Source organism: Genypterus blacodes, unplaced genomic scaffold, assembly GCF_046128005.1.
Source record: "Genypterus blacodes isolate CSIRO-AG114 ecotype Tasmania unplaced genomic scaffold, CSIRO-AGI_Gbla_v1 ptg000111l_1, whole genome shotgun sequence".
Lineage (NCBI taxonomy): Eukaryota > Metazoa > Chordata > Actinopteri > Ophidiiformes > Ophidiidae > Genypterus > Genypterus blacodes.
Genome location: NW_027466915.1, coordinates 4646154 through 4672467, shown reverse-complemented (window position 1 = coordinate 4672467; position 26314 = coordinate 4646154). Strand labels below are relative to the sequence as shown.

General features: G+C 39.9%; 1 protein-coding gene across 1 annotated transcript in view; it reads right to left on the bottom strand.

Annotated features, from left to right (window-relative positions):
• doc2b (double C2-like domains, beta) overlaps nucleotides 1–26314 on the bottom strand; it is a 74572-nt gene that overhangs the window by 21295 nt on the left and 26963 nt on the right. Inside the window, exons 2-4 of the mRNA XM_076161420.1 lie at nucleotides 17813–17892; nucleotides 7439–7513; nucleotides 1363–1472 (exon numbers count right to left, since the gene is read on the bottom strand). Coding sequence (XP_076017535.1) covers nucleotides 1363–1472; nucleotides 7439–7513; nucleotides 17813–17892 — 265 coding nt within the window. The remainder of the gene's footprint in view (nucleotides 1–1362; nucleotides 1473–7438; nucleotides 7514–17812; nucleotides 17893–26314) is intronic.

Here is a 26314-nt window from a genome sequence, read left to right as displayed (position 1 = left end):
GAAGAGGGCCCCAAACCTGCCATGTGATCCTTTGTTCACAAGACAAGAAAACTACAATCCCCAGAGCTGTAGTGGACCAACCTCCTCTTCACACCTTGATGTGAAGATGTCATAGACTCAGCTGCGGCGATGTTGGCCAAAAGGTTAACCCTTGCCTGTGAGGACATTTGCAGTATAAAAGCATTGGACTCTCTAAATTCATCCAAGCAGTTAGGAAGAGGAAGAAACCCAACCCTGGATTTTTCCGGTCCAGTGAACACAGAACCTCCCAGCCCTGCCCCTTCATTTGCTTTCAAAATTTTCTAACCGAGACTCAACTTGTGGACCAAGCAGCGATTCACTTTCCCTTTTTTCACCTACATCACGAAGACAATTTTCCAACTTCTTCAGGCCCAGGACCGAAGACTTGGAGCAAAGCTCACCACAACGGACAAACCATTGACTCACTGGACCCTCAGCGCAGCAGACCGCTCTGTCCAGTCGATTTAGATAAAGTAGATAAATACACTGTATGGAATACTATATTTTTTATGTTTAATATTCCTGCTACTGTGTTCCCTAAGTTTTCCAACCGTGCTTTTCAACACAGATTATGCATGCAGGTTTTCACAAGCTTCACTTTCCTTGTGATTGAATCAGTTATTATCTGAACTTCCTGTTATTGTTTTATGTCTTTCTGGTTTATTATATTTATTATGATGACTCTAAGTTATAATTGTGAGTTAATAAATCCATTCATAATATAACAGAAGTGTCCGATCTTGTTTGCTTAGATTGGTGTGTGATTCAACCTCTGTCCACGCCAAGTCTCACCCTTCCAGATTGATTTTCGAGGGCAAAACTAATCCTTATGTTGTTCCCATTTAACTAATTAGTTAATCAAGTTGATAATTTTAATTGATAATTAAGATTTATGAATTGTGAATCTTTCAGGCTTAGTCTCAGTTATCTGCTATCTTTTCCTCTTTTAAATAAGGGGTGGTACCCCGAGGACTTTCAATTATTAATGTTATTATTATTATTATTATTTTCTTTCTTTTTTGATAGCAATATTGTATAAAGTAATTATACCAACACTAGAAGGAGGTAAACTGTTGAACCTTTTAAAACAAATGATTATCCAAAGGATTCAAAATATTCTGCCTTCATCAGGATTGAAATGTAAAACAAAGCAAAATCATGCCTTGCTTTTTCCATTCCTTTTGGTCCTTTAGTTTTGTTTTCATTCCATTTCATATTTCTCCATTCAAATTTTCTTTCCTTTCTATCCTTTTCTGTCCTGTACTTCATTCCTTCCATTTCTCATAGGTGCTCCTTGGTGTTCGGTGTCAGGATGACAGATAAAAGAATGATTGAGAGTACCTGAGTGTTTTTCGGACCATATCTTCATCAGTGATGCCATAGTAGGTCAGGGTCTCACTCCAGACAGGGTTGAGTGTGTTGTGTAGGGTCTTGGTTCGAAGTTTATTGGCCTGTAAGACAAAGACAAATTCAGAGGTAAGTTATTGATGAGAGGCTCACATCAAATCAAATCCAGCTTCAAAATGTAGGTTTCACATACAGTTGTTAAAATCATGCTTTACTTAAATTTCTGGCTTTGAAAGATGAGAGTTGGATTAATTTTATGTGCATGATTACCTGAATAATAATATGTGCTTTACAAGATGGTTGCATCCTAATTAACCACTTACAAACTTGTACTTTAGCATGTGAGGGAAGGAAAATTAATAGATAGTCTTTCAGGAATTTGCCACTGCAATACTGTGGCGACAGTGTTGGAGTGGCAGGAAGAAGAAACACTTTATTTTGAGAGGCAAGAAGAAGAAACACTTTATTTTGATCCCCGATGGGAAATTCTTCTTCTCTTCACTCAGTTTGTATGCATTGCATTATTATTGTTCATAGAACACACACACGCTTAAACACCCCCATACATGCTAATAAGGTCCATATACAACAATTAATGTGGAGAGATGCAGAGTGAGGGGGGCTGGCGCCCTTGCAGGCGCCCGGGTGCAATTTGGGGGTTAGGTGCCTTGCTCAAGGGCCTCAGCAGTGCCCAGGACATGCGCAGGCATCCCTCCAGCCACCAGCCCATCGTCTGTTTTTATGTTGGTCCTCCTGAGACTCGAACGGGCGACCCATCGGCTACCAGACAAGCAACCCTCCAGGCTGAGCCACTGCCGCCCAAGACAAGCGAGATGTGTGTATGGACCAAAATGACAAGACACTAAGAGAATATAAATACTGTTCTTATTGAAATAATTTGATGACATCACTTTGTCAGAGTCTCTTTCCTAAAAGGAAAATTATTTTGGAATCCTTATTATTCTTGATTGGGAGAATATCTGCAAAGGTGTTACAAAGGGAAAACTGGTAACTGTGCCTGTAAACTAAAGCAAAAACAAAAATATAGCAGCAGAATTCTGAAATTTACTTAAAGGTGTATGGGAAACCACAGGTTACAACACGTGTGAATATGTGAAGAGGAGGTCCTGCTTTCAGACAGCTGGATAGGAGATTGGAGGTCTGCACATCCAACCACATGTTCATCTCAGGATGTGCTAGGTAAGCTTGATACGACACCTTTTCACAGCATCACTTGTGGAGTGGAGTAAACATTAACCACAATTAACCCTCTGTGACAAAGTGGATGGGTGATCTTATTATCATCATACCATTTTACTTAATCATTTGGGGCAGGTTTGATCAGCCAATGGAGGCGGGAACAAACGCATGAAATGTTGTTTGAATATAAAGTGGGCAAACAATTTTTGGCACCACAGCAATGTCCCAGTGTTTGTTCAGTGTTTTTCACAACCATATCTGGATGTCTCCATGGGAACATATGTTTTCTATAGATTTTTTTCACATCGCTCCATCTTTTGCTCTGACACATCTTGTCCTGTGTGGAATAGGTGTAAAACCTTTCAATTTGTAAATTAGATCACACTGACTATTGTTTGTCTTTGACATTTTTGTAGCATCAACACCTTCTGGTTAAAACACATCACACACAAGCATAGTTTCTTCGCAATAGCAGCTTATTGGTTTAGTTACATAAATATCCTCAGTTAAACACTAAACAAACATAGGAAAGAAAAGGAAATAATGATTAGTTATACAATAATACAGTACGTAACACACAGCTCAACCTGACTCATTGGTAAAGATGGCAATTGAAGTAACTGCCTTTAAATGTATTCACTATTATTGTAGAAATTGTATGAAAATAACCATACCAATAACTGTGGAAAGAAGAAAAACATATGACATAATTGACAATGACATCGGCTCCAGGCTCGAATGAGAAAAATTGAGTTTATGTTTAACCTTAAACTGAATAAGTGCAAGACAGCACAAGACGAAACAGTATGTAGCCCAGCCACAACTTCTCATTACATTACATTACATTACATTACAATCATTTGGCAGACGCTTTTATCCAAAGCGACTTACATTACAGTTACCACCCTTCGCAGAGGGGGGAGCAATTGAGGGTTCGGTGCCTTGCTCAGGGGCACCTTGGCAGGGGCTCGAACCGGCAACCCTCCGGTTCCCAAGCGGAAGCACTACCCACTGAGCCACTGCCTCCCTTCTCCCCACCAATCCTCACTAGGTTGAAGTCCAAGCTTCCCCTCCCATGCAGCCTTTGGTTTAGAGACAGATCTCATAAATTTAGATCCAGACTCCGGTGTTAAATCTCTGAGACAATCCCTCTGAGTGGCATTTTGAAAGTAAGCAAACCATTCCATAATTGTTGAAGAGGTAGAAAGGCAAAATAAGAAACTAAATGTCTGACTTGGAAGTACCTAAAATATTTTTTGCAGAAAATCCATACAGTGATGACAAATTGGTAAAGCTGTTAAAAAAATACCATCTTAATACAAACTGTTGTATACCTTTGTTATGCCATACTGAAAAGGCAGAATCCAAATATGAAACTGACACTAAATCTTTGAAGTATTGAGCACAACAGAAAAAGAGAAGTATATGGTATGCTGCTTGTCTGGTGTTCAACCTCCCCAAGTTCTCCCACACAACTTGCCTTCTCCGTTCTCTACACTGGCTCCCTGTAAGACTCTGGTGCTAGCCTACAGGGCAGTGAAAGGAACAGCTCCTTCATACCTCCAGGCTATGATCAAGCCCTACACCCCCAGCCGACCACTTTGCTCTGCTGCCTCGAGGCGTCTGGCTGCCCCGTTGCTCAGCGGCCCCTGCGCCCGAATGACACGGTCACTGCTTTTCACTGTTATGGCACCTCAGTGGTGGAATGATCTCCCGACTAATGTCAGGACAGCGGAGTCGCTGCCCATCTTTCACCACAGGCTGAAAACCCATCTCTTCAAGAAACACTACCCGGATCCGCCCTCTTAGGACATCACCTATTCTGTCCTAGCTCTTCTGATGCTCTTGTTTTCTATCCTGTCATTTCTAATTTGTCCTTTTTTCTCATTTATCATAGTACCTAACTTATTGCACTTCTACTCTAGCTCTAGTTATGCTCTTAGCTGTTGGTTTTGGAAGGAAATGCGCTTATGATTTCTTGTGACCTGAAGTTCTTTTATCTACCTTTGTTGAACGCACTTATTGTAAGTCACTTTGGATAAAAGCGTCTGCTAAATGACCGTAATGTAATGTAATGTAATGTAATATGGAAGCAGAATTATAGGATTACATACAGCAAGGGCTTCCAGTTTAAACGGTAAGGCAAGTCAATGAAGCACCATTTAGGACAAAACCCATTCTAATAGATCAAGCTGCCATCAGTGTCGCCAAAAATAATTTATCCTCATCAGATGTGAAGGGAGTCATATGTTATCAATGCTATTTTTTAGACTGCACACTTTGTCACAGGGTTTCATCTGATAAAATTCCTAATCAATAAGGGGTGGTTATATATTTAATAAGGGTTTATCGATTCCCAGACATAATGACTGTTTTGGCCGCCGCAGTTGAGTCAAGAAAAGCTTAGCTTGAGATGAGTTTAAGGGGTGTAAAAAACAGATGTCAGTCAGATAGATTTGGTTTATACAGATTTAGCATTTACAACATATTTTTACATTAAAGGGGGACCGGTATTAGTGAACAATAGTTGCTGCTGTGAAATAGCAATCTATCAAATAGATAGATAATGTTTGGTCATAAATGCCTTTGGACCAAAGGTGTGCATCAAAGTGGTTCTCAAACCAGCCAAGAGGTATATTGTAAGATTGAGTAACGAAACAGTAGTGGACCTGATAGATCACAATTGACTGTACATCTCCCCAAGTGCATCCACGAGCAACTTTGAGCCAACGAAAATCTATAATTAGTGGTACCCAGCAAAGTGGTCTTTGCTAGTGAAGCACATACAAACTTTCTGATCAATTGCTGACTGAACTGAACTGATCAGCTGATCTCTGACTAACAAAACATTTTTAGTTAATGACCTTAATACAACTTATAAACTTGATTTTATGTTACTAACTGAAAATGGTCTGTGTGTACGTGCAGAGCAGATCAAAGCTGTATGAACAAAAGGAGATAATTAGGGGTGAGGTGACACGTCGACGTAAATCGACTACTGGACTATGTAAATACGTCGATTTGCATAACCGTGCGCCGACGCGTCATAATGACGTAAGATGGAGCGCGTTGTCAAGGCTGCAGCACTTTGTGTCCCCGCCCACCAAGCATGATACACTAGGACATTATGCTCACGAGAACTTGATGACCTGCGTCTTGTAAGCCGCAAGTGGGTCTTTGCGGGCTGACCTGCGTCCCACCCCCTGTCCTTTCCGACCGAATGCGGAGCATTACATTACATTACGAGAATTTGGCAGACGCTTTTATCCAAAGCGACTTACATTACATTACCACCCTTCGCAGAGGGGGGAGCAATTGATGGTTCGGTGCCTTGCTCAGGGGCACCTCGGCAGGGACTCGAACCAGCGACCCTCCAGTTCCCAAGCGGAAGCTCTACCCACTGAGCTACTGCCTCCCACCTCATGTATTTTTGCTGTTGAATGCAGATTGCACTCGATCACTTTTACTTGAATTGAATAAGCAATACGTAGGATTGTAACGAGATTATCAGTCAAAGGGTGGCTAGTTGTGGAATAATGCATTGCAAATCTTTGTTACATTTGTTTGTTCTCAAGAGAAGATGATTGAAGAAAATATTGAAATATTAATGAGATAAGTTTGATATTTATTTTGGGGTTATATTGCGTAATAAATATAATTATAGATTAATTGACTAATCGAAAAAAATGTCTGTAGATTAATCGTTAAAGAAATAATCGTTAGGTGCAGCCCTAGTGGTAATGTCACTTAACATGATGTTCTTTTGTTGAATGTATCACCAAAACCTGTTTTTATCAGATACTCTATCCCTGTAATGCAGAGGAGGGAGGAAGTAAGGTTGTAACCGTCAACTCTCTTCATCTGTGACTTTGGGAATTTCCTCCTTAGCTGAGGTCAAAGTACTATTCTGTTTATTGTCACCTCCGATTATTTAATTGCAGAACAAAGGGGGTCGGGGTGTCTCCAAGATTTATTGGAGCGTAACGTTGTTTGCACTTAAACATGAGGATGCAGATGAAGTCCTGTTTTCCCACATCAGGGGGTTTGTGAAACTCAGGTCTGTTGAATTGTTAAAGAATGGCTGTCTTGCTACAGATAATTGTGGTATTCATTATCTGTGGTGGTTTATGCCAGACTGATGAACTTGCAGTGTGCCTGAGGGATTCTGTATTACAGGGCGTCAGTACAGGGGTATTTCCTCTTATTAATATAATTACAATTTTAATATAACTGGTAGTTTATTGAAGCATGTTTGCTCTAAACAGCTTCTCAACCACTGCTTTGCTTTTGTTTATTTCGCCGTGCCAATGTTGCACCATTTATTCACTCTTAGCCTGGTGAAGCGCTCCATTTTTCTCGACTGTGTTTCTGCCTGCACTTGGTCATACTGAATGTAGTTCAGAGGGACCATGACTGCAAAAACTTGATGGCTTGATTTACACAACCATTGATATGGAAGCATGAAACACCTAAATTGGACTTTTCCTGTTTAAAATAGGTTTCATTTTATTATTTTATTTATTATTATTATGAATTCTTTTTTTATTAATGTGAAAGTTAAAAATCGAAGGACTTTGATGACGGTATTTGCAAGTTTGACTTGGTCACACAAAATGCTTTTTGCAGAATTATGACATAAAGTGCTTGATGCTGACTGAGATCAGTTTGAAGCACCAGTGACAATGGCACAAAATATAGGGAGAAAGAAAAGCATGCCTGGTATTGGAAACCAAAGTTTGACAAGAGGAAGTCCTTGCAACAAAACCAAAGCTGTCACACTGTTGGCGTGGCAGGTATTTGTGTAAACCAGTGCAACCCATGGAACAACATAAGCCTTATGGCAACAAAGACTGAATTAATAAAAGCATACCTTGCTGGCCCCTGGCAATAGGTGCAACTTGACATAAGGGTCCGAAAGTCCATTGTGGTCCATTGGCTTGAGCCCCTGAGGATAAAACAAAGGGCAGCAGTGAGATTGAAAAGGTCCATTCAAACATAGTGTGACAGTATAACATCTGGGAACAACAAAAATGTTGTCATTTCACATATATTTTTTCTGGTTTTGCACTAGACATTTTAGGTCTTCGTTTTGCACTGCAATGCATTTAGTTCTGAACATACACAGCATGTAAGTACCAATACAAGTGAGTGATTTCCATTTCTTCAACATGTCTTCTTTCTGCTTTAGATTCCACCTGTGCACTGTTCGGACACAACATCGACATGTGGCAGTTATGTCTTGTGCTATCTGTGCTAAATTACACAATATTTGAATTAACATATTTCTAAGTCCATCATAGGTCAAGCTACTTCCTCCAAAAAATAGAATACTCTCACCAGTAATTGTGTACTCAGCTACCAACATAACATACAGTAGGGGCCAGCACTCCCTCTTCTCAGGTTAAGTGTATGTTTGTCTCTATGTCAGCCCTTTAATGGACTGGTGAGCTGTTCGGTGTGTACACTGCCTCATTTCTTGTAGCATAGGCAGGTGTAGGTGTGCAGGAGGATGGACCAAGGCAGAATGTAGTCTGTTGAAGCAAAAAGTTCATCATCCTTGTATTATAATCAGTACATCCCATGAAGGGCCCAGAACAAACAATAATGCTACTGTTATGTGTGGCAATGCTGTGTGGGTGTATTGGCTGTCTCCTCTCCGCTCCGCCCTGCCGTCAGGTGATGACTCTCACCTGTGCATAAAAGGAGGCCGTGGCAGGGCGTGTCTCTCTCTCCCTCTGTTTGACTGATTACAGGTGTGTAATTGGAGGAAGGTGGCAGCAGTGGATGCATTATCCTGTTTCACCACCTGAATGTTAGTGATGGCGAGATGAAGCTTCATGAAGCGTTGAAGCTTTCCATCCAATTGCTCGACACATGTGCCGAAGCTCCATGGTGCTTCAATTGCTCTACTGTGCTATCAAGTGGACAATAAATGTAAAACAGGCAGTGATTATATTGGCTGAATCAGTCACGTGGTACGGCAGGTTCGCAAGCTTTGAACCTCACCACATACGTCACCAGCACGCAACACACAACACAACACAAAATAATGATGATAACCCACCAGTAAAGTGCTTAAAGATTAACTAATAAAGAATGTTCAAACTGTTAACAAAGAGACTGGCCCATCCCATAATCAGACGGCCTCAGGAGACAGAGAGACAACAGCGCAGCAGTGCAAAACCTCCGGTGTTCATCTTCATATTTTCGTCATCTTCAAGTTTTACTCTTTCCTTCTTCCATGGTGATTCTGTCAGTAACACTCTGAGACTGCACACATTAGAATGTTTCATGTTTGGAACATTAACGTTACTTAAAGACATCTGTCAAGATCGCGTGATGACAAATTATATGTGAAGAAATGTTAAAAATATATGAGGCGCACGTCAGCCATCGATTGTGTTGCATGACGAGACCAGGCACTGTACCCCCCTCCTTAGCCAAAGACTATTTCACATAAGAAGGGGTGGTAGTAGGGAACTTTTTGATTCGATTAAAGTTATTATTTCATGTAAATGTTGATATCTCTGAGAGCCGAATTGATTTAAATAACCTGTTGCACCTACACCTTGCTTTATGTGTATATCTGACTTATAAGTTTACAGTTTACTGTTTTCTGGCATCTTTTCAGTTTCTGTGTGTGACCCTGCAATTGAGACCTCAACCTTTGTATTCCTCATAGCCCGTGACAAAATGCACTGACCAGAAATGGACTCAGTGTGCCAATTTTTCTTTTTTTTTTATGAGGCCCCAGAGACTGCCACAGTTTTAAGAGCTCTAATCGACCTTGTAGCTTTCGGGCAGGAGAACTCAGAGTATTTTCCCTATTTCAAAGAACCCCTGAATTGGCTTGGAAGATTGCATACTAGCAGTGGCTGCATCCCTTCGGCTACCCTTGCCCAATTAAGATAAGATAAGATAAGATAAGATAAGATTTTATTATCCCGAGGGAAATTACTGTGCAACAGTTACAGTACAGCATGAAAAAATAAGATCCAGAAATCAGAAATCAGAAATCACCCAACTAGTGCAATAATGAAAAAGTGCAAGAATGCAAGTAGATAATAAGTACAAGAAAAGTACAAACAATAAGGAGGGTACGAAGTACATATAATGGGGGGAACAGTGCATGCTTAGCTTCCTGCCTGTCAACAGCTCTGACATTGCCATAATTCCTAGGACTGCAGCATATCCTGTGTTGTTGCTCCTGTTGATCTCCACAGCTAGTTTTTGCTGTTTCAGCCCCCAGCCTGCAGTTGCTGTTTCAGCTGCCGCATCTAAGTCGCCCGACCCGGTGCTCGCTCACAAGACGCCTGTCTCCAAGTTGCCCGACCCAGTGCCGCTACCACCTCCATGTCTGCTCCAGATGTCATGTCTGCAGTGTCTGTTCCTGTTCCTAGGTCTGGTCTAGGTTTCTGTTGTCCTGTTTTCCTGCTCCCGGGTGCCAGCAACGGCCGTTCCATCACCTGTTCATGCTCCCCGGGAGACTAAACAATCATTCAACCTCTAATGACCATCGTAAGAGCAAAAAGGGAAACCCCACCTGGCCACAGGTGACTCCAATTACTCTAATCGACGATCATCACAGTCAGAATGATCCTGACTACGACTCCAGAAAGGTTCAAACCTGGGAACCACCGCCAGTCTGCCAGAACTGAAGAAGCCTTCCGGAGGTGAAACGTCTTCAAGCCTTTACCAGCAAGTCCAGTTGCATAAGATTTACTTTCCTTAGATATCATGACCTGGACGACTGAGAACCTTCACATACATGTATGGGTTCACTCCACCAGTCACTGTGAAGAGCCTTACTGTCTTATCTGCAAATTCGATGCAGTCACAAGGTTTAAACTTTCCCTCACATATTCCTTCTTCTTCTGATCACATTGGAGGTATGTTTACTAAACCAGCTGAAAATTACCTCCAGGGGAAGTTTTGTGTAGCCGCAGCTTATTATTCTCAATGTGTAAATAACCAGAGCCACACTTCATATTTTTAAAATGTTGTCACACTTGTTTTGTACAGATCAAACCTAAATTGTTATTCATTTGGAGTCCTTTTTTTGACTTGCAATATTTCAGTCAAACACGACTATTATCTTATCGTTTTCCAAGAGATATGACAAACATGTAAAAAAAACCATTAATCTATTGATTGATGCATTTGTTTCATTTTATGAGCAATGGCTTTCTTTGTTGTTTTGCATTGTATTTTCTTTTTCTGTATTGGTTGTAATAGGGTCATTTCAGGTAAAACTAGCAGGGGACCTGCAAAAACAGGTTTAACAATGAAAAGGAAGATAATGCCACGTGGTGCCAGAACAAGATATCATGTGACCTGTGGTTCAGAAAGACTGCATCATGCTACCTTACCAAGGACAACATGAAAGGTTGGCTGTTTCTGTCTTAGAGCCTTCTGAAAATAAGACAAAAAAATCAGGGGGGAGAGAGAGTCCATAGGAGAGATAGTCGCAACACTGTATTTCTTCCCCCCACAGATTTATTTATTCAAGCAACTTTTTGACCAGCAAGGTGTCCATCAGGCAAATGATGGCTTTGAACCGTAATCTCTCTGCCAGCCGTGACCCTTTCTCCTCAATCTCATTTCTTATTTTCTATTCTCTTATTCGAGGAGCAGCCAGGGTTGAATTGTACAAGTAAAATATTCAGATATATACAGCACACTTGATCTGAAATATGGAGCACTTTAAAGCTGTGAAAGACCAATGATATGATGTGTTTCTGCAGAACACATCTGCTTGTTTGATGATACTTCATTGATTTTGCTGTATTAGTATGACATTCGCCCCTAAGCTGTAAGATTTAGCATTTCCTTCTGATTTCTAGCTGCACTTTCTGACGTTTGCGTTTGTTATTGTTTGTGTTTATCACACAAACAAAGTCATTTATATGGCACTTCATATGCACACTGTCTTTTTAACGTGCGCCTTCATCTACCTCTATTGTTGCCTTCAGCAAACACCTGGGCTATAATTTAAGCACACACATTATTTGGGGTTGGATTGGGATGCAACAGCTGTGTCATGCCAATGATTGCATGAACACACTGTGAACACTCAGTTGAACATAATTTCTGGGGGTTGCAGAAAAATGACATGTATCAGTGTGTCCTCATACCTCATGTGTTCCACACTAATCCATAACAATGCAGAGAAAAGAAAGCTATACTTGTGTATTATGCACTGGTTGTTGGCACCACCTCCCAATGGGTACATTAATTGATTAATTTGGGAGGAACTTAATCAGACCCAATTCTATTCAATGCAATCAAATCAATCTCACACATGCAGTCTTGCTGCAGTGTTTTGAACAAGCTGCAGTTTTTCAGGGCAGATGAGCTCAAGCCAGAGGACATTACAATAGTCCAGTCTGGAGGTGATAAATGCATGAATTAGCATCTGCCTTGCTAAGGAGCAGTTTGATTCTGGCGATATTTCGGTTATGGAAGTATGCAACCCTTGTCACATTGTTAATGTGGCTGCTGAATGTTCGGTCCTTGTCAAATGTTACATGCAGATTCTATGTTGCTAGATACCACGATGCTAGTCTCAAGCTGTTGTGTAAGCTGCTTGAGAAGACACCTTCCAGGGAAAATAAATCCCACAGGCATTCATGTATCTGCAAGGAAGTTGGATTTATGATTGCAAGGATTAAATTGGGCTTGTATCATTGGTCCTGATATATAACTATTGTGGCACTTGGTTGAGTCTGCATTTGCAGAGGGCAATATGATTTAATTTGTGTTCATTCTTGCAATTGCAGATGGTTCCTGGAGGAACTATTAATGTCACAAGATCTTGAGCAATCCACCAAGAAACAGAAATGTTAGCACAATATAGTGACACCTACCTGTGTACTGTATTTTTTTCATTCTACATCACACTTATTGTGCATTGTTATTGCTACATACTGCTCAATTGCATTGCTCTTTAAAAGATTAACTGTAATGTATACTGTGAGAAGTATATTTTGTAAGCTTTATATCCTCGTGAAGCTTACATTCCACTGTAAGATATAAAATATACATCTATTTATTATAAATACTATTAGAATTATATGGTCAGCTTAAGGTTACATCCAGAATCAGTATACTGACTCCAACCGTCTGAGCCCAATACACGACATCCAGACGACTGATGGTCGATGATTTCACCATGGGGAGCCCAGAAAACACACACAGACACACAGACACACAGACACACACACACGCACACACACACACACTCACTCACTCACTCACTCACTCACTCACTCACTACACACAGACTGTTTTCACACACACACCCTCACTCACACACACAGACACACAGACAAACACACACACACACACACACACACACACACACTCCCCCGCAGATAGCTGACTGGAGGTGGGGGATATCAATTGGTGACGACCTGTCTGAGGTCTTTTCTTTAGATCCATGATTACGATAGAAATGCAGATTGTACTGTATAAGTGGTTGTGTAACATGTTTGCAGACAGGAGCACTCAGGACAGAAAACATCTGTTCACACCAAGCAAGACACATCCCTATCAAAAGAATAGTAATTTTATGACCTCCTGCATAGTCTGTATTTAAGGCAGAGAAGCAAATAATTTGGAGTCTTTTTTCCTGCTAAAGGGGGACCGACATATACTGTGCGTTCTGCTTACAGTTTTGTGTAAGACTTTTGGTCCTTCCGTTAACCAGAGACCCATGTAGGCTGTGTATTCTGTGTACAGCTATGTGTAAGACATTTCAAGGTTCTTCTCGGTAAGCCGGGGCTCCTGTGTAGTGCAGTACATTACATTACGATCATTTAGCAGACGCTTTTATCCAAAGCGACTTCCAATAAGTGCGTTCAACATAGGTAGATAAAAGAACTTCAGGTCACAAGAAATCGTAAGTGCATTTCCTTCCAAAACCAACAGCTAAGAGCATAACTAGAGCTAGAGTAGAAGTGCAATAAGTTAGGTACCAAGATGAATGAGAAAAAAGGACAAATTAGAAAACAAATAAGTGCACCAGAATAGGTGATGTCCTAAGAGGGCTGATCCGGGTAGTAATGCTGCTTTAACTGCTCATTGCTTCGTGACATAGACGAAAAAGTATATTTAGATTCGGGTATACTTTGTGATGGGAATTCAACTGTTAATGACTAGTGATATTTGTTTAATTCGGAGACTTTCAAACGTTCAAATGTTAATTTGAAAATAGAAAATAGAATCGATAAACTGGACTTGGAGAACTTTACGTGCATTACGCCACTGAGTTGGTGAGAAAGAGATTTGATAAAAAATAAAGCTCGCCAAACACGCATGAACGGCCTCTGAATTGATAAGAATATGTTTAAACACATTTTCAGCACAGCTACCAAACCACGTCTCTGGGTTAAAAGGAAAAACCTTGTTAAACACGCGTGCACAGTAATGTGAATTAAACCTCTGCTTTAAGCAACCCATATGGCTTAATTGATCACGCTTAGTTACATTACATTACAATCATTTGGCAGACGCTTTTATCCAAAGCGACTTACATTACATTACCACCCTTCGCAGAGGGGGGAGCAATTTTAGGGTTCGGTGCCTTGCTCAGGGGCACCTCGGCAGGGGCTCGAACCGGCGACCCTCCGGCTCCCAAGCGGAAGCACTACCCACTGAGCCACTGCCTCCCCTAGTTGAACCCTCTGAGCTAGTTCAAGGATATGACGAACATTGCTTACTGGACATGTTTGTGTCCGACGTAATGGGGACCAAGTCGCTGGCAAGTTCATGGGAATATTTAGCTATTTGGCTCCTCGCACCCAAACTTCACCAGGACGCATTAGAGAATTATTTACCCGGCCAGTAATCAACTCTTGGAAGATGTAAGCATTCTCGGTTCAAACAAATAACATAATCTTAAAGTAAATCAGAGCGTATAATCAATACTAAATTCATCCCAAATTCCCGCACTGATAGAATGATCCGAAACTAAAACCCTTTATTCTAAGCAGACAATTGGCGCATCTTTTTTACAGAATCAACCAATTAGAGACGAAATTATCACTAGCAAACAAATACTTTATCTTATGGAGTCAGATAAACGAGATCATTAAACTACAAAAATAACTATAAATTAAAGTTGCCGAAGTGGATATTCAACCGGCCTTCCTCGCTCCTATTAGCTGCCGTAGTTGGACCAAAGGGAGGGACTTCAGGATTTAACACCACAGTGCTATCTGCCTCTACATCATCTATCTAAATTTCCATATGTGACTGGCCTGCTATCACACATGTGGAGGAAGCAGCAATCACCAAGATCAGTGGGTAATAGTTTGAAGGAGACAGGCCATTGATCTCATCCAGAGGGAGCTAACCTGCAAACCTGCGGGGCCACCTAGGTCAATGGAAGCACATGAGGCTTGAGGGGTGGAGGGGTGTGGGGGTTGTTAATGTCCCAAGGCACAGGTAGGAAAATGCAGCAGGAAAGCTGATTTGTGATCTTTGCTCCACACAGTCAACATTAAGAAAACTATTGACCCCCAAAACACTTCAGTTGATAGAATGCAAACTGCCTTTTAATGCACTGTGTAGGGGTGCCGTGATCAATTATTGTGTAGACGTGAGTGTGCCACCAAATGCCATCAAAATGTATGCAATACCAAATGTACCATAATGAAATGGGGATTTTCTTTTGTCACTCAGTACTATTATTGGCTGTGCCTAATGGTTTTTCCATGATAAATACAACATGTAATATTTTGTATTTTGAATGATCTGATGCAAAGTTACATAGCAGTTAAAGCCAATTTAAATAAGGCAAACCCCTTTATCTCTGTGTTCTATAGTTACACACAAACCTGTACTCCAACCAAAAACAACAATAACAACAGATAGGCACTAAAATTACCTTTAGTCAAGGGAAATAAATGGACAACTTAAATACACCGTCGCCCATTGATAAACAATTATTCCAACATTATGAGCAATAGTAGATATATACACACTGTCCCAAAAGATCATTCCAACTTTATGGGCGACCGTGTATTACAAATCTGCTGCAAAATAGGATAGGCTGTAAATAATATCTATTGCAGTAGTAGTAATAATAATAATAGCTATCCAAAAAACAACAACAAGGGCTAATTTGAAACAGGATTTCTGTATTGTACAATTATGTACAGTGAAACTACATTAAGATTTAAAAAAGTACTCATCGTAAACTAAGATTACACAAATGTAAAAAGAAATTGTAGAAATGTCACATAAATTAAAGGTAGGAGATTACACCAAAGGGTAGAATCCAACACTCCTTTACAAATGATCAAACTGAATGACAGATGAGTGACAGATGATGTGAGTTTTGGTCAACCATATAAGTAAAGAATAATAAAACCAACAGAAACCACACATCAGAATAAAATAAGATAAGACTTTTTTGATCAGATTACATGCAATTCATACTGTTTATCACATGTGATTAGAAGTTTTTCTTGCACCCCCTCTTACAGATCACACACACAAACAAACACATGCATTACGAGGGGGTGCTACGACACCCTGGGAGTTTGGGGTGCACTGGAGGCAAACTGGCAACTCTCAAGCAGCCAGTACACTTCTTGGACTCGAACCGGCGCCCCCATATTTTATGTACAAGATGCTGACCTTGGTTTGCTGTGAAGTGTAACAAATTGGATTTCTGTAATCAGGACTGGTGGCAGGGAAGAGGATCTAAGACCTAGGAGAGTTATGGTTTCCATTGGGGCTGGGTTGGGTTTGGACATTGGTATTGATTAGATTGGGATTTAAATGTATCTCACTGGCTTACCTTCTTGTATCTGGGGACAGGAAGCTGGTTCCCAACAAAAATAAATCAGTGACACATCGACGACAGCATGCAAGAGAGTAAGGTCGAGGAGAAAAAAGAACATTGACAATGTGAAATTATAATAATTATAATAACAAATTAAAATGTAAATTAAAAAACAAAATAAATTCAGAGGCTGCAACTGAACATTACAGAAAAACAACTAATAATAATAATGATCAGTTTCATGGGTCACAGTCTTGTTTTTGCAGAAATACAGACTACTTGCAAGATAATTATGACTTCATTGTGACCCATGCAAGCATATCTGGATGGTGTCAAAGAACAACTGTCTCTCTCTTAACATTATTGATCATATCCAAAGAATCTTTAGCAGATCCTTATATTATATCTTACATTTTACATCACAATTATTAACAAAGTGTCTGTGTGAACCCTGAGCACCAGGGGTCTGATTGAGCTATTTGCAAAGTAACTCGAATGACCTGTGGTAGATATAGCATTATGGTTCATGAATCTTATCTGTAATATATATATCTATAGTATATTGTATATTTGTTTGGTTAGAGTCGGAGAAAGTGAGAGTTGTAGAGGGAAAACAAAAGGACATGTTAGAGAAATGCACAGGCAGAGGGACAGGAGAGATAGGCGATGTGGGAGGGGGAAAGCAGAAAATAAAAGCTGCGAGTGAGACAAGGCCTTCGAAAAGATGCGAGCTGGCCGCTGTGAGCACTGAAAACACACAGGATCAGCAGCTGGATGATAGCTTGCGTGTGTGTGATAAAAGCTCCGGAGTTGGGGTCATATGCAGTTCATGAAAAATAGCTTTGAAAACATATCCTTGTTTGGTCACAGATAAGTTGATAAGAAACTAAAATGTGGCCCTTACAATACACAGAGTGGGTTGAAATTAATGAGGGGAGACCTCAGAGTGGCATTACCAATGTTTTCTGATTCAAGCTTCAGTGTCTTGGTTCATGAACCAGCCTCCGTTTACTGTATGTTGCAAAACTTACAGTAAATCTAAAAATTTCATCTGACTCTGCTTGACTCATAATTTGTTTAATTTCAGAATCTTTTTAACTCTGTACAAATTGAGTATTTGATGTAATTAAGTGATCTGATCTTTCCCCTAGAATATGTTGTTATGATCCTGTATTTTTATTGATGCCTTGTTTCTTCTGAAGCCTGTACTATGAAGCTATGTTAAGGGGTTCTAACCCCTTAACATAGCTTCATAGTACAGTACAGCTAAGTTGAAACTCAAGTCTGATTTTTCCGTATCACAAAGCTGCCTCACTTCTGATCGCACATCACTATGCTAACGTATGATCCGCGGGAAGTCTGGTCCAGAGCAGCACACAGTATGTTGGTGCTTACTCAGCCAGAAATATAAAGCACCACCTCTTGACCAACACCTCAAATGTAGCAGCTCACCTTGGCTTTGTTAATGGTGCAGTGCAGTGCATTGTTCTCCTGGTCAAACAGCAAACTGAAGTCCAAGGTCCCCAATGTAGCTGTAAAGACAGGAAAAAGATAACACTTTAAGAAGATACTCCAGAAGACACTCCAAATAATCTTTTGACCAATAAAATGTCCAAATCCAGGGAGAAGTTCAAAAAGAGGACTGTTTGCTAATTTGTGAAAAAGGCATTTGGCAGAAATGGGCCTATGCCAATAGATGCAGCGCTACTGTCTCTACTGACTTGTTATGAATATGTAGGAGACCCAATATTACACTGTGGAATATATATAAAAAAAGGACAGAACAAACATTTCATTTTATACACAGAGACAGACTTTAATAGTGGGTCTGTCCAACCTCATGCCAAAGATAGTAAAAGGGGACCGGTACGGGTATCACCAGAATATTCCTCAATCCTCCTCAATCTCCTTTAGTGATAATGGAAATTGTATACAATTTTGGAGTGCTGGAAGCGAGGTTCATCGAATTAAAAGCGTGGCTCTGCACCATGGAATCACCAACAGCTCTGATAGTTAGCCAGCCCCCTTTAGTTGGTGGGAGCCGACCTAGCACATCTCCTACTCCCCCAGTAGTTCCCGAGCAGCTGGGAAGCAATGGCAGCACGGCCCACCAACCGGTGCGTGTTTCAAAAACCCACTAACTCTTTTTTTGCTATTTGTTTTTATTGAAGCAAACATTTTACATGACATTGTGCATAGAATTGTAGGATATTTTGGAGATCATTTTTTATACAGAAAGTGGGGGAAGAGGAGAGAGAGAGACCGAGAGAAAGAATGAAGGTTGTACCATTAATAATTTTGTTGTTGTTAAACATTATACTGTACGTAGGGTTAGGGTTAGGGACACACTAACTCTGATAATTGGAAGCTCCATAGTCAGAAACGTCAAGTTAGCGATACTGTCGGCCATAGTCAAATGTATCCCTGGGGCCAGAGCAGGCCACACAGAATCCAACCTGAAACTGTTGGCTAAGGATAAACGTCTAAAACAATGATGAAAGCCTCAAAAAATATAGAAAGGCCCTCTGTAATGCTAGAATTGCCTACTACTCGTCAGTAATAGAAGAGAACAAAAACAGCCCACGGTTTCTTTTCAGCACTTTGGCCAGGCTGACAAAGAGCCATAACTCTATTGACCCATGTATCCCAATATACGTATATCAGTAGTAATGACTTCATGAGCTTCTTTGACGATAAAACTTCAACAATTAGACACCAAATTCATCACCTCCTGACCTCAGTAGGCACGAATCCTCAATCACAGGAACCTTAGAAACAGTTGTAAAACCTGATATATATTCCGATTCTGTTTCTCTCTTAAACCTCGATGAATTAATCTGAATTTCCTCATCTAAATCAGCAACCTGTCTCCTAGACCCAATTCCAACTAGGCTGCTAAAGGAAGACTTTCCTTCAATTAGCACATCTCTGCTAAATATGATGAATTTTTCTTTAGTAACAGGCATATGTACCACTGTCCTTTAAATTAGCTGTAATTTAAACCTCTTATTAAAAACGTAAGGCATTCTGGCCAACTACAGGCCTATATCTGTCCGTCCCTCTCTCTCCAAGATCGTAGGAAAAGCAGTTACCAATCAGTTATGTGTATTTCTACTGGACAAGAGGTTTCTTAGACCTAATTGACCTGGTAATCTTTTATCTGAATAGATGCAACCCAATGAGGAATCTTAGGCTATTGATATATCTTGGTTATCAGTGAACTGATCTACTCAGGTGAGTGAGTACCAGGTTCTTGGTATCAGCTGCACCACTTACAGTACGTCTCCATACAGAATATTTGATTTAGATTGTTCTCTGTGCCTGAGATCTCCAACCACTAAATATACTCACGTGGAATTGGAAATCCAGTTATACCCTTTATCTGTTTCATGAATAATTCATTTATTTTATTTTATTTTTAATTAGAATAGATGAAGAACTGGATTGCATACTATACTGTAATTGGTCCATGGTCTTTTGGCTCAGTGTATCCAACCTCCCATTGACCTTGCCTGCTGTGGCAGTTAATTAATTAATTCAGGCTGAGAAAGATTTTTATCCATCAAATAAATGTCTAGCCATAGTCTGGACCTCCAGCTCTTCAAATTAACCTAATAAGCATTCAAATGCGTGTGTGTGTAGGGGGCTATTCTGCAAGTGTGTGAAAAGATGAATGAAATCAGTGCAATACCCGAGGGCACCTGCAAAATAGCTGTGGAACTTGTCCAAATTAAAAGCTCAAATGAGGGCCAATAGAGATTTATTTAGAATTGATTTACAGTGGAATGGTAGTAATATTGGGGCACTAAAATGCTATCCCGAAAAGCAACCTTCAATAAAAAAAAACCCCCAATATTATCAGAGAGAAAGAATTTAGAACTGTATTAAGCAGCACAGACAAGAATTTATTATTTATGTTTTTAACTTTAACTTTAATCACCTATCTAGCCTCTGTTATCAACAGTTCAAGTATTGACATGGCTGCAATTTGGCCCACCCGATTCGGCCCGCCTGGCCTGCGATCCGGCCCGCCCCCCAGATCGCAAGACCCAAAGTCTGCGACCGGCAGATTGCCCCGCAAATTTCGAATGGAATTCTGCCGACGGCAACAGCTTTCAGGTTGTACTGACAAGAACAGTGGAATAGAAAAGGCTCTTTGATAAGACGCAAGAGCTGTCAAAGATAAAGCAATGAATGTCAACTAAGTTTGCTGAATTCTGCAAGTCTATAAGTTATCTCAAATGCATTACAGTTTGTAAATTACATTACACAGATTTCTTCGTCGATACATCATCAGTAAACAACACTTAGAGTTACAATAAAACATAGTTAGATGGTGTTCAATGTACACATAAATTCACAAGCATAAAACAAGATCTCTCCTCTGGCTTCCCTGAGGCCAGTTCTGTTCATTGGGATGCACAAATGGTAATTCCCCACCTTTTTAACCTTGACCTTAAATCTTATTCTTTCTCTATTGTAAAGGATATGTGACTGCAAGGTTGCTGCTTGAACCAGTGACTTATCAACCACTGAGACATGTTGTGGTTACAGTTCAAGTTAATTTACTTTTATTGGCCTTCAAGTGATCAGTCTGGGCAAAGACACAGACAGTGAACACAACTAATCCACATAGTCTGGCTTTACCTACTGTAAAACTCACTTTCCAGGCTACAATATATTCTGGCAGGAAAACTCTCACGTTTCAAATTCTAACAACTAAAACAACATTGTACGGCAGATAAAAAAAATAAAAAGGAATGAGAAAAGTCATACTCTGAGTTCCTTTAAAAGACTATTTGCGTTGTAAGAGGGACAGCCACCATCATAATGCGGAGAGCTGCAAAGGGAGGAAGAATGCTGGACAGGAGTGCAAATGTATTTATTTTACAGGAATAAGGAACAATTCTCCAGGAACAATAAATAAACTGAATGAATCAATTTTCAAGATCGATGTAAACTAGGGAACTAACAAACAAACCAGATTGCCAAAATTAAGACTAACAGTGAATGTAACAGATATTCATCACACACATGGAGCTGGGAAGAGCCAAGGGAGAGCCAAAACCAGAATGGGCCAATGCCCCTAAATAGGCATAATTATCTAGCCCCTCCCAGATTCAATGATTTGATCAAACAAAATATTGAACCTTCCCACAACAGTAAAATGATTCAAAACCACTCACATACATACATTATTGTAACTTTCCAAATGTCAACTTTGAATTTAAACACTCAAAATCCAGCAGGGTAATCCATTTTTATAACTAGGTGCTCTTAGGCCCTTTTAGGAGACCTCTCAATGACCCAGATACAGTCTGTGAGACTTGGCACATGAAGCTATAATAGTAACTGCACCCATGTGAAATTTTAATTTGAATGTGTTTTGAATGTGTTGACCCTCTATTCTTGTATGCATGCATTACGTCTGTATAATATGATTATGGTATTTGCCTGCACTCTGGGTCTTTCTAAACCACAGATGGTCTAATCTTGTTGGATGCTAAGAACTGGTCAAACTGGGGAATGGATGAGGCAGATCATGTTCTTTCCCCCAACATATAGCTTACCCACATCTAACAGGACTTGATCTAATATCAAGGAGGGAACTGCATGCTTAGTTGTGCAAGGGGAAACAGTCATATCAGAAAATGTACCGTGTCTGCATGTGATATAAGGCCAGAGGGTGACAAGAGATGCGTGGAAATGAACAAAGGTGTGGTTTTGGCAAGTTTCAAAGTGGCTATTACATTTATTCATGTTCATAAATATATTCAGTCATTGCCACAAATTTTTGAATATTGGTTTTTATACATACAATGATGGATGTAACATTGATGCAAGAATTGCTTTGAACTTTAGCTCAAAACTCTATACTGCTGCATCATTGATGTGAAATCATAAAGACTGTAATTCAAAATTAGCGTCATACTATGCATTACATATACGTGTGTGTATTTTCCAAACTCAGATATTTAATTCATAGTATTATCATGTAGTACATTCTAGTTGACTGTTGAATGCACAAATATATTCAATGGTGATCGAGTTGTGTTTGCTTCTGGTTTTAAAGAACAGTGAAGACAAACCAGCACCAAGGGAACATTAACTCCTCCTTTTACTATTTTATTGTATTTCCATTGCTTGCAGTCATTGAGCTAGCTTCATCAAATGACTCATTTTGCAGTTTTTTGGCTTTGAGGAGCAGAAAATCTCCAGAATAGGATGACACGCATAAACGTTTAGTCAGTAATCAGTGACTCTACAATAAGGGTGGGAATCACAGAGTAACTCAATGTACAAAACTATCATCATAAGTAGCCCACGATAACAATGGCATTGCGATATACAGCAACATGCAATCAAGCAGTTAGGGTTGAATCAGCTGTAAAATCACAGAAACATAAAAATATGCAAAACACTGACATTGAAAATTGATAATGGGATTATTTTGCTAAACTCAGATTCAGCTTTCTGGCCCACACTTCCAGCCACAGGGATATGAGCAAGGCTCAGCGCCACATGGCTCATGGCGTGAACAACAGTTATTGTCAACAGGCCTGCAGGAGGCTGCCGCCTGCCAGTCCACACTTAAGAAATAAAAGCTGTCTGTCAAAATGTGTATCTTGGAAAAGTAAGACTTGACTTAATTTGAAATGTACTTTATGCTGGTTCAATGTTGTGTGTTGAGGAATGTATGGCTCATTTATATGTACAAATACTATATTATTGAAAATGGCAGGCAGAGATGATTATTTAAAGGGGACACATTGTGGTGTTTGTTTTTTGAATTGTGTGATTTAACACACAACACAAACCCTTAAGTCCTGAGCCCGTATGACGGCTTTGCTTATGATTAGTCTTTTATTTTCATCCTGAAGTCAATATGTAGCAGAAGCAGCCGTAGTAAGACAGTGACTCTTTCACTGAAGATCCACCGTGTGTGGCTGGCTAGTTGTGAACACAAGTGCTGAAGCAAGATGTACTGATGTCTTTCTCGCACATTAAATCATATTTACAAATTTTTCAATACAAACCCTGAATGAAAATCAGAACATGTTTTGTATGGTTTTAATCTAGTTACTTTAAGCAAGTCAATATGGCACAGGCCTTAAACTGTTGCTATACCAACAACAACTTTTTTTCAGTATCATACACCGCATACTGTGTTAGTGTGTTTATGTATAAGATATGTTGGATATGTGTGTGTGTGCAGCGATTTCAATAACCCTGCTGGTAGGGTGAGTAGACACCTGCCAAATGAATGGGAATAAAGATTTGTGGGTCTTTAGAGAGTCAGAGAAGGAGATGGACAGATTAGATTATGTTAACCAGTAGTAGTCTGTGGTCAGATACTGTGTTGCACTCAGCCGCAGGAAGACACCTGCTGAGGGGTTCTGGAGGGCTGCACCAGATTTTTACCACAGACATATTAACAGGAAACATATTTTCCTTGCAGATTACACTGCAGATTGCAGATTACACCAAATAACTGTCCTTTAAATGTTAAAGTCTCTCACATAGCCACAATTTGCAATGGGGGAAGGAGCACTGAAACATTTTATTGATACCTATACTATATTTAATATTCAAAAAGTCAAAGGCAATTTTATTTATGTAAATGACGTGCTGACCCTGTACTGTTTGAGTATATGAATACTATTGCATTGGTACTCAAGTACAACATTCCTTTTTGCACCAAGTAGCATGTGTAGTGGCCATTATTTGTAATTCCACTCTTACAACAGTAATGAGAAATTGACAGTGACAGTATTGTCACATGTTTAATGAAATGCTACAGCATGGCACACATTAAGGCAGGTTTACATATGTGTGCCAAGCAGAGAGAAGAAAGCTTCGTTTTTACTCCTGGTTGTACATACATCATTCTACATACATCATCACACCTTATCTCTGTATCTATGTTCTGATATTCTACCAACTACTGTACATTACACTGAACACTAACACTGTTCCCATATCTTATCCCGCGCTGCTGCCGTCCTTATCCCCACTAGTCCTCTCCTCTGACCCAGGACATTGCCGTTGATCTTGCACACACATACCTTTGGCTATTTATGTCCTCTGGTATTTGCTTAAGTCAAGTCAAGTCAATTTTATTTGTCAAATTTGGCACCGATTTAGAGAGGATTGGCAGGCATTGGAAACACAAATGCATTGTTTCTAGGGAGTTTTTGACTCCCGAGGGAATTTTATGTAATTAAAACGCAACATTTCATGTTCATTTATTGACAAACGGGTGTTTTTTGTTTTATAATTTTTTTCATTTTTGATGATAATTTCAACACATTGATTCCCATGGGGAAGGTGTCTAGAACGATTATGAACTTTGTGTTTATAAAGACTTATAAGCATAAAAACATGCAATAAACACAGGCAATATTGAACTTTTTATTACAGGGAGTTAGTTAAGCAGCAACTGGGTTTACTGGGAGAGAAAACCTTGCAATTGTCATCAGATACTCCCCCACCCAGGCCCTCAACTTCGCCTTCAAGGAAAATTACAAGAAGATCTTCCTGGAGGAGTGGACTCACCTGTGCACCAACCAGAAACCAACACAAAGGAGGAAACACACAAACATTGAACAGTATATATTGTATGGAAATCCAAGATAGCTAACTTGGTGCAGTCTGTGGACCACTGAAGCACATGAGACTTCGGCTGAGACCATGACATCTCAGCTGAGTCAATACTTTGTATCACAACTTTAACCTCTATTGCTTAATAAACAGCTTATGTGTGACCTCTCTCAACCTGAAGTCCTGCCAGCCTGAAGAAGTATTCTGAACACGACAATTGGCAAAGGACGAAAGCATCTTTCATCCATTGCCATATTATAGAGCCCCCCCCCCTTAAAAAGTACATATACAAAACAAGTAGTGGAGGAAAAGTAGTCTCAAAAGGTCTCACAAAATTAAATATCAAAGCAAAAATCCCTCAAAATGCTCTTGCAATTTCTGTGTCTGTGGCCTCTGGTGGAGATTTCACCTCCTGAGCAGTTTGATTTAAAAGTGTAATGGACGCAGTTTGGCCCATTACAGATCCATTTGGTCTTCTTGTCAGTAATGGATGAATATAAACTGAATATTTGATTGCTGGAAAATTTGCACAATGAGGGGTAACAGGTGGGGTGAGGGTGAGAAGAACTATAAGTCTGATTACTGTTTCCTCATCATACCTAATATACTGTGTATAGCAATGAGAGCCCTCTATTTGGTAAGAAGCAGGCACTAGAAATAATGTCAAGAGTGGACGAAAAGCAAATACACTATTAAAATTATAATAATAATATAATATTTTTGTCATTTTTGTCATTTTTGCTATTTGTTTTTATTGAAGCAAACATTTTATATGACATATACAATTGTAGGATATCTTGGTGATCATTTTTCATTCAGAAAGAGGGGGAAGGGGAGAGAGATAGAGAGAAAGAAGGAAGGTATTAATGGTATTGTCGTTGTTTAACTTTATTGAAATTGCATAGGGATACAGTGTTTAAATGATGATGTCAAACATCAATGTAGGGTAGTACAAATTGCATCACAGGCTGTGGTACAGAGAAGGGACGAGAGAAACAAAAACACTAACAGAAAAATCAAAACAAAAATCCCATCCCACCCCGAAACCCATCACAACCCAGCAGTCACACAACCCCGTCCTGGCCCGCCATGGGATGTAAAAAATAAAATGAAAAAAATAAAAAGGAACTGTTCGGTGTTCTGGTAATCAGTCACTGGTCTGTCATAGCCTGTAGATCTGTGAAGTAAGAGAGAAATGGTTGCCATCTCTGACAGAACTTATCAGTGTGGTCCCTCATAGTGTACTTGATTTTCTCAAGTCTAAGAAAATTCATTGTATCCTTCAGCCATTGCAAAATAGAGGGAGGGATAGGGGATTTCCAATGCAGAAGCAGGCGGCGTCTCGCAAGCAGA